The sequence below is a fragment of the Rhinoderma darwinii genome, chromosome 4 (genome assembly GCF_050947455.1).
Source record: "Rhinoderma darwinii isolate aRhiDar2 chromosome 4, aRhiDar2.hap1, whole genome shotgun sequence".
Classification (NCBI taxonomy): domain Eukaryota; kingdom Metazoa; phylum Chordata; class Amphibia; order Anura; family Rhinodermatidae; genus Rhinoderma; species Rhinoderma darwinii.
This window is the reverse complement of record NC_134690.1, coordinates 6,726,733-6,739,269: the sequence shown is the minus strand read 5'-3', so window position 1 is coordinate 6,739,269 and position 12,537 is coordinate 6,726,733. Positions and strand designations below refer to the sequence as shown.

At 42.7% G+C, this 12,537-nt stretch overlaps 1 protein-coding gene across 1 annotated transcript; it reads left to right on the top strand.

Annotated features, from left to right (window-relative positions):
• Positions 1-2,662: 2,662 nt before the first annotated feature.
• Positions 2,663-3,580, top strand: LOC142759234 (olfactory receptor 2D3-like). The gene has a single exon (XM_075861193.1). The coding sequence runs from the start codon at positions 2,663-2,665 to the stop codon at positions 3,578-3,580; it is 918 nt and encodes a 305-aa protein (XP_075717308.1).
• Positions 3,581-12,537: the final 8,957 nt, after the last annotated feature.

Below are 12,537 nucleotides of genomic sequence, written 5' to 3'. Positions count from 1 at the left end.
GGCATTATACTATATGGGACATCTGTAGGGGCATTATACTGTATGTGGCAGCTATGGAGGGCATTATACTGTATGGGGCATTATACTGTATGGGACAGCTATGGGGGCATTATACTGTATGGTGCAGCTATGCTGGGCATTATACTGTATGGTGCAGCTATGGGGGGCATTATACTGTATTGTGCAGCTATGGGGGGCATTATACGGTATGGTGCAGCTATGGGGGGCATTATACTATATGGGACATCTATTGGGGGCATTATACTGTATGCTTCAGCTATGGGGGCATTATACTGTATGGTGCAGCTATGGGGGGCATTATACTGTATGGGGCAGCTATGTGGGCATTATACTGTATGGTGCAGCTATGGGGGCATTATACTGTATGGGCAGCTATGGGGCATTATACTGTGTGGGGCAGCTACGGGGAAAATTATACTGTGTGAGGAGCAGCTATAGCGGGGTCATTATACTGTGGGAGCAGCTATGGGGGCATTATACTATGGGGGCATTCATGGGATCTGTCAGGCAAGGCAGCTGGGCATAGGCGTGCGCAGGGGTCTGGTGGTGTTGGGCAAGGGTAGGGTGCCCAAGTTTTAACTTCTAAGTATGATAGAAGCTCATCAGGTCTGTTGTGTACATTCTCAGTCAGATTATGCTTCCACGTAGCCTATCCAACATATCTCTCAACAACCCTGGTCTTCACAGAAATATCCTAGATAATGCACCCTAAGAGATGTTGATCTTCCCAAGAAAATATGTAGCTCTATAGCTGTACATAAATTATAACTTCAAACAAGTTCTAACTTTTCTGGCTGTCAGGCTATGCTGGGAGCCATAGTTTCTAATCAGCTGGAGAGCCACAGGTTAAAGACCATTGTTATGAGGTAATCACAGGTGACTTCTACTGGAGGAAAACTTATCTATGGCTTGTGTTAGACAGTAGACTTGTATACACAGTGGAATCTCATTATTATGACCAGCAGCTAATATCAGAGTAATCGCAGTGGGCAGCACGAACAGCAGCTAGACAGGCTGGTAGTCACTCAATAAGGTGCTGGTCGGTGGTCTTCGGTATCTGGAGCCATGCTGACTGCTGTGCATTCCACATTTGCTTGAGGGTGCATGGGGGAGGATCTATAGAGTGAACAAGATGATCGAGGTGGTCTCACAGCCAGGAGAGTACTTAGAAGTCTTGGTCGTGCCCTTCCAACCACCATCGGACATTTCTAGCCGAGTGACGTCCCATTGTCTTGCTGGAAGATTCCATCTGTTACAGGGAAGACCATCAGCATGTATGGGTGAACGTGATCTGCAACGATGGATTCATACCTAAATCGGTTCACAGCAGTCCACATGGATGAGTGGCTCAGAGAACGGCATGAAAAAATTCCCCACACCATAACTCTGCCGCAACCAGCTTGTGTTCTTCCAGGAATGGTTGCAGGTTGTTTGTCCTCTGATGTTTCTCGCCTGACACGCCAACGTCCATCCGTTTGAGGAAGCAGAAAACTTGACTCTCAGGAGGAAACAACCCTTTGCCAATCATCGGTGGTCCAATTCCGATACTGCCGTGCAAATTGAAGCCTATTTTCCTGATCACCTTTGCTACATAGGAGTAGTGACCATCTGTCTGCTTCGGATCTCCATACGCAGTCGGTTTTGCTGAACTGTTTTATTAGACACATGTGTGGTCGCCCCCTGGTTGATTTACACGGTGATCTGCTCCACTGTAGCGTGTCGTTCGGCCCTCGTGCACCTTCGTAGCTGACGTTCACCTCTCACATCAATGGCACGTGGTGCTCCACAGTTTCCACGTTGGTTATTCCCAATGGTGCCATTTGTCCACGCACGATACACTATCTCCACAGCAACACACGAACATATCACAAACTGTGTGGTGTGAGAAATACTGTCACCCTGGCCCAAAAGCCAATAAACATCCCTTATTACAATTCAGATAAATAGCCCCTTTTACCCATGACAACAATGAGTGATATGTGTTCAGACTATCGCACCCTTTAGATACCCACCAAGGCACGACACATCACTTTATGGGCAATACGCTGCCGACATCGAAAGTAGGAGGTGGACATAATAATGGGACTCAACTATCATATAATGCATTATATAGTGAGAATGGATTGATAGCACTCTAGTTGCACACCCCTTATGGCCAGGCCTGGTGCAGCAGAAGATTTCTTCAATATGTAAGTTGGATTACATTAGAGATTTCAGATGGACATTTTCTAGGTGACTTGTTGTTCATGGTTGGTCTGTGTAGGTCGTCATTTTGGTCCGTAAATTAAAATGACAAATCTATGCTGTGATCTGTGGCCTGATCGGGTCTTCCATTAATGGTAGACAAACAATGAACAACAATATTGTTTGTTCGTCAACGGTCAGCAAAAAATGGTCTAAATCTCTAGAGTATGGCCAATATTAGTCAGACTATGATTGTTGGGTGGAGATTTCTTACCTAGCTAACAACTGAGACTTGTCCTTCAATGTAAAATCTCTTTACAATACAGTTTGACCCATTGTAGAGGCTTTTAAGTGCTTCTGTCTCTCCTAACATGACTAGGACAATGTTATTGGGCTGTGATCTTTGCAGATTTCTCTCCAGTACAACATGGGCAGAGATACATAGACTTTACTCATCATGGAAAGAAGAAATTACAGCCAAGTGACTGAATTTATTCTTCTCGGATTTTCCACAGACCCCATTGTACAAGTTCTGCTGTTCCACATCTTCTTGGTCCTGTATATGACCACAGTGGCCGGAAACCTTCTGCTCATAGTGGCTGTAACATCTGATCAACGTCTACACAATTCTATGTATATCTTTCTTGCTAATCTATCTTTCCTGGACATTGGCTTCACTTCCTTTACCATTCCCAAGATGCTCATCAATTTCTTGAGGGAGAAGAAGAGTATTTCATATGCTGGTTGCTTCCTTCAGATGTATGGCTTCCTTCTCCTTGGTGAGACAGAGTGTGTTCTTTTGGCCTTCATGGCTTATGATCGATATATTATGAAGACAACAGTTTGTGTTAGAATGATAGGGGCTTCCTGGTTCACTGGAGGCGTCATATCGTCAGTGGTCATATATTTTCTGTATCAGTTACAATATTGTGAATTGACAACAGTGGACCACTTCTTCTGTGAAGCTCCGTCATTAATGAAGCTTTCCTGCAGTGACTCTACTGTACTCAAAATTGTAAAGATTGTTGGGAGCTTCATATTGCTCCTGCTTCCTATATCGAGTATCTTTTACTCCTACAGTCACATCATCCTGACAGTCCTGAAGATTTGGTCTAGTAGATACAAGGCCTTCTCCACGTGCATCTCCCACCTCATCATAGTCATTCTCTTCTATGGCTCGGCCATCATCATATATATAAAACATGAACACTCGGGACACTTGTCGTATAAACTCTTGTCTTTGTTTTATACAACAGTCACCCCAATGTTGAACCCCATCATTTATAGCTTGAGAAATAAAGATGTCCGAGGGGCCATTAAACATGCATGGAGATTTGAGGTTATTTCCAATCCTCACGTTCTAGGCTCTGTATAACATCACTGGTGGTTGGAGAACAATTCATTAAAGACCATTCTTCAATTTCCTTATGAGTCAAGACTTCACTTTACTATTCAGCCATATTCAAGTTACTGGATTTTTCTACATAGGTAGCAGGTTCTTGGTGGAAACCGCTAATATCTGCCATCGGAGTCGAATAAGGGGCTATAATCTTTATTGTAATACCATGATAGATGGGCCCCTTGGTCATCTTGTGTATATGTGGGTCTTCAATTTAGTTTGCCATTCTATCCATGAACCAGAGAGTTCAGGATGAACAGAGTTATATGTCCCACAATGATTGGGCAGTTCTGTAGGACATGGAATCATTGGAAGACACAGAAATAAAATTGTATAAAACTCTGTGTTATTCATCAAGAACAAGGTAGAACTTATGGCTGTCATCTATTTTTCCATAAGGCATTGATCTTTAAAGGGTTTGTTTGGTTTAGATAACGTATTTTCAAATATTTTATCTGGACCCCCATTTATCAGCCAGAGCAGAAGAATGCAGCCTCCTTGGCCTCCAAATGTTCCTCACGGATAACATTTGAGTGGTGGAGGCGGTTAAGCGCTTAACGTCATCTTCTCCTCATACTTTGGCTCTCTGGTGCTCTTTGACTTTGTTGCTGTTTGGGGATGAACTTTATATTCCAGGCGCAATATGTTCGTGGAGTCTTAAATGGCGCAGCTAATGGCTTATCACGTTTGTAGTGGGACAGGTTGTGGAAGGAGAAGCCAGGATTGAACGAGGCTTGGGCACCTTACCTATCCCAGCTGTGGAACATGGTTCCAGAGTGATGAACGAATTGATTGAAGTGTCTTTGGCACCCAGTATGTGACAGGCGATATAGGAAGAGTTTGCAGCTTTGGCAGAAGTGTGGAGTGTTGTATGTTGCGAACAAGGAACTGGTGATGAGTTAGTGGAGGCCTATGAGGTATCTCTGGCAGATGGAGGAGCAACGTCATGAGCATTGCTCCGGTAGCTGGCAGCGGCGCCATTTTATTTGAAAGTGTTAGGCAGACCTGATGCAACGAAAACCTTCAGAATATGGCAATTTGTGAAGGGTTTATGGAGAGGGGGCAAGGTAAAGGATGACAGGAGGCCGATCACGTTGGTGCTCTTAAAACGGTTGGTAAGCAGTCTGGTGGGGACCATCGCCTCTTCTTATGAAAGCTCCCTTTTCCACGTTGCCTTTGAGTGGGAATTTTTCGTAGCATTCCATGTGAGTGAATTGGTGAGTGAGAGTACATCGTGCTTGGGTGGTTTGTTGGTGGGAGAGGTATTGTTTGGGCTGGAAAGTGTGAGTCTGTGGTTGAGGCGGTCCAGGATAGACAAGTGTGGAGTGTTGTTTGTTGCGAACAAGGAACTGGTGATGAGTTAGTGGAGGCCTATGAGGTATCTCTGGCAGATGGAGGAGCAACGTCATGAGCATTGCTCCGGTAGCTGGCAGTGGTGCCATTTTATTTGAAAGAGTTAGGCAGACCTGATGCAACGAAAACCTTCAGAATACGGCAATTTGTGAAGGGTTTATGGAGAGGGGGCAAGTTAAAGGATGACAGGAGGCCGATCACGTTGGTGCTCTTAAAACGGCTGGTAAGCAGTCTGGTGGAGACCATCGCCTCTTCTTATGAAAGCTCCCTTTTCCACGTTGCCTTTGAGTGGGAATTTTTCGTAGCATTCCATGTGAGTGAATTGGTGAGTGAGAGTACATCGTGCTTGGGTGGTTTGTTGGTGGGAGAGGTATTGTTTGGGCTGGAAAGTGTGAGTCTGTGGTTGAGGCGGTCCAGGATAGACAAGCTGGGTAAGGGCTGGTGTAGTGTTAAATTGGATTGTGGAGTGAGTGATTTGCCTTGGGAAATATTGTAGGTTATTTACCAGTCTTAGGCCCCCTTTTAGCCTGGTCCGTGGTTAATTCACGTAAATGGTTCTCCACTCACGATGTTCCAGTTCCTGTCGTTTTTTCAGCAGTGCCTAACAAACATTGGGGGCAGAGGCTATGGAATTTTGAATTCATACCTTCAGGTTTGTTGTGGTGAACGTGGTCTTGACGTGCAGGTGGTGAATAGTTTGGGTCGCTGGGAGACTGATAGGTACAAATTATATGTACGACTGGAGAGGGTGTGGCAACCGTTTATCTGATGGAAGGATTTTTGTTCTGTGTATGGGGATGTTTATGTCTTGTTCTTGGGTGCATGGTGGTGTGACCAGTGAAAGCTTTTTGTGTTCCAGGTAACACTTTTCACACAGCTTAGATTGTTTGTCACTCTTACATCTGCTGGGCTCGGAAGCAGGACCGACTGCTTCCTGAGGCAAAAATTTAAATGGCGCCTCCCAGATCTTGATTGACATTTCCCTGACTGTTCTACATCACTACTAGTCTTATCCAACTCTTGCGGATGTGCCATTGCCATGTATTCCCCTGGCATGTGCACTGCAGCAATGATGCCAGGCAGAGTACATTTCGCTGCACTGTTCATGCCTAAGGAGTACAAGGCAACGGCGTGTCCAAGAAAGTTGAAGGAGACAAGTGGTAATATAGAACAGCCAGTAGGGTGTCAATCTAGCATGGAAAGGTTGCTTTGGAGTCAGGGCTTTCCATGGCGCCACATGACCATATAAAAAGAAATTAGCATACAGCACACACCATTTTAAAAGTAAATTTTATAGATTTTGCTGCATCAGAAAAAAACATACGAGATTGTTTGGAAATATTGTCAGGTCATGTATTTCCGCATGGTGGCGGCTCAGGGGGTTATAACTACCTGAAAGGTCCCCATTAAATCTAATTTGAAATACAACAACTTTTTCTGCCCTGCAATTTTGTTATTATAAATATATCTGTAACGTTGGGTTCGTAGACCCACTGGGCCATACACCCTTGACGGTATGGCAGCTGGCCAACAGGGCGCAGGTCACAGTCTATAGTTCGTATAGTGTACCTGTGGCAGCTCGGACAATAGCAAGGCAGGCTTGGCTGGGACTGGGCAGCAGGTAGATGTCAGGTGTGGAGTAGCAGGACAGGCGTGGAATACAGCACAGCACGGCACTTGACCAGAATAGCACTGGATTCAGGATACAGGATACAGGTACGGGGAACACTGGGAACTGGAAAACACTAGTAGACCATTTGCATAGACAAACTTTGGATACGACAAACAACGCTCAGGCATGGGAGGAAGGGGCAGCGACCACGGACGTTACACCTGTCACAATACACTGTTTTAGACAGGTCCCCCCTACACCTCAGTCTCAGGCCACCATCTCCTCCCTTTATTGATTCACTCATTGTATGTGACCTTTGCGGGGCGTGAGAATACAGCTGGTACTCGATAGCCCATAAATCCTTCTCACGAATAGATTATGATTTGCTCTCCACACCTCTGATTGATTCTCATTCTTCCTCTCGGATTTACCCTGTTGCCATATCAGAATATTTCCTGATTGTCATGTCGTTATGTCTCTCGCGTTCCTCCCAGAGGACTAGAATCTGGAAATCTCCAGCTTATCTGGCAGAATCCGATGACTTTAAGCAATATTTCCAATTAAATTGGGGCAACTACTTGGATGATAATATCCCTCATGTGGACAATACACTATGAAGACGTATTATTGGTTATCTGTCCCATAAGCGAAAATTAAGGAAAGAACGTTTCTATGCATTACACAAAGACTTATTGCGAAATTATGCAGATTACTCCACCCCACAAAATCAATATATTTACCAAACTGCTAGACATCTATTAGATGCCTTTGTTCACTATGAAACCCATTGGCAGATCAAAAGTACGGGTGACAAATTCTATAGATGGGGCAAGAAAACTTGTAAATTACTAGCCACTCACCTAGACAGCGACACCCTTTTAAACCCATTCTGTCTTATGCAACCACCTTACTGGTACTATTTCTACTGACCCCTCTGAAATTGCACACATTTTTACAGACTACTATTAAGACCGTTATAGGGCTGCCCCGGCATCCCTCACAGATATTAATTCCTTTTTGGACACGGTTAGTTGACCCTCACTCTCTGCAGACCAACAATCTCTGTTGAACTCAGAAATACAGAAGGAGGAGGTGAGACGAGCTATCTATTTGCCCTCTAACGGTGAAACTCCGGGTCCAGATGGTTTCTCTATGGAATATTATTACATTTTAGCCCCCCCCCCCCCAAATTATACCCATTATGACTCACCTATATAATGTTGCCTTTCCACATTCAGTGCCCAGTGACTGCTTCACAGAACCTCGCACTGTGCTCCTACCTAAACCAGATAAAGAACCCTCTCTGGCCCAGTCATATTGTCACAGGTATGGGGTACGTGGACACACTGTCATAGCGGAGTAGCAGCTGGCCAAACAACAGTCAATGATAGTCTTTAGGATAAGAGTACCTGTATAGATACTTGGCGTGGCAGACACTTGGAGTGACAGACACTTGGCACAGATGACAGAATTGTTGGGGGCTCAAAGCATTTTGGTGTTGCACGTGGGAGACAAATAATGTGGGCCATGTGGGTCAGCATGGTCTGCTGAAAGGTATGAAGAGGGATGTGATGCACATAAACCCAGCGGTGTTGGATTAGTCGAAGGGAAAAATGAACGAAGAGATGGCTGCATTCGTTAAAAATCTTGGTGGAGTGGTGGTCCTGCACAAACTCCTGGAGGGAGGATCGACTAAACTGTTCAGGTCAGATGGGGTTCATCTGATGGATATTTGGTTTTACAGGATGGGGTGGAGGAGGCTTTGATATGAGGTGGGGGAGCACCGCCGGCTCGCATCTGGCTTTTAGCAGCTTGGTAGGCAGCCGTGGAATATACACTTAAGATGGGGATTGGAAGCCAGTGCACATGCTCCGTGATACAGCAAAAACAGGGGAGAAAAGTGAAAATCTATTACAAAGAGTTAATGCATATATATATATATATATATATATATATATATATATATATACTACATATATAATGTGAGATCCTCATACAAAACTACTACTCAGCCTTCACATAAGAATGAGCATCCGTCACTCAAAGAGTCAAACCCCAAATATTAAAGTCTGGTGTATTGTGTGCCAGTCCCCGGAGCTTAATTACTGTGATCCAAAACTTTTTCTATTAAGTACAGAGTGACTTCATTTTCTTGGCAGGAGATAGGGAAGACTAAGGGTTAATACTACCGAATATGACAGCCTTACACTAGACTTACTGTATATAGAGGGAAGCAATCCAAGTTCTCCGGAGCTTTTCCTAAGGCTCAAGGAATAGAGAGAAGGAAATCTAAGACCAACCATCACAGGGAGCCACCATCATCATGGCATCAGGCCTGGTGCCAGCCTTCATTCTCTGGTGCAAGCCTTCATTCTCTGGTATCAGCCTTCATTGTCCGGTATCAGTCTTTATTCTCTGGTATCAGCCTTCATTCTCTGGTGCCAGCCTTCATTCTCTGGTATCAACCTTCATTCTCTAGTACCAGCCTTCATTCTCTGGTATCAGCCTTCACTCTCTGGTACCAGCCTTCATTCTGTGGTATCAGTCTTCATTCTCTGGTATCAGCCTTCATTCTCTGGTATCAGTCTTCATTCTCTGGTATCAGTCTTCATTCTGTGGTATCAGCCTTCATTCTCTGGTATCAGTCTTCATTCTTTGTATCAGTGTTTTACTGCTGTTATCTTATCGCTTTAATAATGTAGATATATAAATAATATACAGAATAAACGGAGAAGAAGAGGGAAATAATGGCACCCGACTAGAGGGTTAAAGAGTAATAAATATGTTTAATAAGTATAAATGTAGAAATGTTTAGACAAATTTCAATCACAGCAAATGTCACACACCCGGCCGGGTAAGGACAATCCACACCCACAAATTTCATGTATTTACAGCTCACCAAAATGCAAAAAAGTACATCAAAAATTCATAAAGATTGCAGATAATTCATATGCATGAAATAAGTTCCCATTTCATATATACAGGAGGGTTGTATATAATCAAGTCATAAAGCCATAGAAAGCATAATAAATCTGTCTATACATGATATTTGTGGATGTGGATTGTCATTACCCGGCCGGGTGTCTGATGTTTGATGTGATGCAGGATCACATTATATATATGTAAAAGTTTCAACAAATTTCATATATATTTATTAGGGATATTTATTACTTTTTTTTTTTTGTAAATGCTTTATTAAAATTTTTGGAGACATAATAAAGAGGGGGGAAAGGGGTAGAGGGTACAGAGAGGAAGGGATGAGGATCAGAGGTACAACATAAGCAAAACAAAGAAACAAAATAACAGTTAACAGTTGTCTCTGCTGTTTTATATTGAAATCCGAAAGCAACATATATAAGTTCCATATAAAGTTACATGTACTTCAAATTATACACATTTCGTTACTGGCACTAATTTAATTTTGGTTTGAAAGTTTGTAACGTGATCTATCCCATCATGTTAGACAAAGCATTTGTGTTCTGGGTGTCTATCCATCTATCCCTAGTTCTGTAATATTTATCGAAATTTTGTTCAATTGACCATTTAGTTTTTTCGAATGACTGAACCGAACAGATCTCGTCAATCCATTCCGAGGTGGATGGCGTATCTGTCTCCCTCCAGTATCTAGCAATTATACGTTTTGCTCCATTTAAAAGATGGGGAATTAAGGATTTGTGGTCTATGATCTGATAGGACATGTCCAGATTAAGGATTACTAATTCTAATGTCAAAGTAATAGTGTTATCTTCAAAAGTGTTTATGATTGTTTCTATTTTTTCCCAGAATGGCTTTATTAGATCACAGTTAAACCAGATGTGTGACAGATTCCCTGTTTTTTTTTTTGCAGTGCCAGCATATTGGGCTTTGGTCGGGATTAGAGATGAGCGAACTTATGAAAAGTTCGGTTCGGCTGGTTCGCCGAATTTCTTGAAAAAGTTCGATTCGGACCGAACTAGTTCGGACCGAACCTGTAATGCAAGAAAGCCCATAATAAATCATGTATGGAGCTCCCGTAATGACGGGTGGCTACATGTGTGCACCCGGCATCACGGCAGCGTTGCTAGGCGACGTCAGTAAATAGTCACTGTCCAGGGTGCTGAAAGAGTTAACTGATCGGCAGTAACTCTTTCAGCACCCTGGACAGTGAATTCCGATCACAATATAGAGCAACCTGTAAAAAAAAAAAAAGAAAAAGACGTTCGTACTTACCGAGAACTTCCTGCTTCTTCCTCCAGTCCGGCCTCCCGGCCGTTGCCTTGGTGATGCGTCCCTCTCGACATCCGACCCGACATCCCTGGATGACGTTTCAGCCAATGTGACCGCTGCAGCCAATCACAGGCCAATCACATGCTGCAGCGGTCACTTGGACTGAATCGTCATCCCGGGAGGTCGGACTGGAGGAAGAAGCACGGAGTTATCGGTAAGTAGGAACTTCTATTTTTTTTTACACGTTGATGTATCTTGTAATTGGAAGTCACTGTCCAGGGTGCTGAAACAGTTACTGCCGATCGCTTAACTCTTTCAGCACCCTGGACAGTGACTATCCTGATGTCGCGTACCGGAAAATCAGTGACTCACAAGCCGGGTTCGGTCAAAACGTGTTTGGCCGAACCCGGTGAAGTTCGGATTCGCTGCGAACCGAACTTTTCACGATGTTCGGACCGAAACCGGGTCCGGTTGTCCCGGTTCGCTCATCTCTAGTCGGGATCTATTCTGTTCAGAAGCTCTGGCGTTTTGTACCAACGTGCTATTACTTTATAATTTAGCTCTTGTATTTTTGTAGAGCTGGAAATGGACTGCGAGTTTTTTAAAATTCGATCTGTCTTTTCCTTAGTGAACGTTTTACCCAATTCTCTTTCCCATTTTGTCACGAATGAGGGTATTTCTGAATTTGTGATAAGAAGTTGGTACATTTTTGAAACAATCTTTTTGGGAACAATCTTAGAGGTGTAAAAGTTAGTGAACAAATTAACTGTACTTGTATCTAGAATATCAGGCAGGAAAACCTTAATTGATTCGACAATTATATTGAATGTCTGCTCATCAAACTTGAGAGTAGGAAGTGTGATTTTCATTTCTTCCATTGTAATCAGTTTTTTGTTTAGAATAAATTTACTTGCTGGGAGTAAAGCTTCTTTCGAGTTCGTGGATAATTTCTTCTTAATCTCTTTGAGTTTATTCGGTATCAGATAATAGTTTGGTGTGTGAATACTTATATTACGCATAAAATGATGCTTTTTGTTCAGTTTGTGCCATGTTTTAATAGTCTGATTAGTCAGAGGATTAAGTTTATCAGAATATTTAAATCTATTATAAGGTGTTGGCCATAGGATATCTTCCACTTTGATTTTTAGTAAACTCAGCTCGAGATTGACCCAGAGCTTGCATTTTGTAGAGCTTTGCCATTCCATACATCTGCATAAGTGGATAGCGTTTTTGTAATTTTCTATGTCTGGTAGGCCAATTCCACCTGCTTTTTGTTTTTTTACGAGTGTTGAGTATTTAATTCTACATCCTTTAGCTCGCCATATAAATTTTGTTATAATCTTTTTAAGTTTATTGAAAAATGTCAAAGGGATGTCAATTGGTAACACTCGTAGTAGATAAAGTATTTTCGGTAGTGTTACCATTTTTATGATGTTATTTCTTCCGAACCACGAGATTGGTAAGATATTCCATTTCTCCAAATCCGCTTCTGTTTTAGTTAAAAGTGGCTTATAATTTAAATCGAAAGGATCTTTATAGGAATTGTTTATCTTCGTACCCAGGTAAGTAAGATGAGAACAGTTGTTTTTAAAGGGGAAGTTCTTAGACATTTCCTTGCACTTTTGGGGAGTCTATGTTTATGTTTAGCAATTCTGATTTTGTTGTATTAACTTTGAAGTTTGAAACCTGTCCAAATATTTTGAACTCCTGTAATAGGGCTTTAATCGATTTTCTTGGATTGGATAAAATTATTAAATATCGT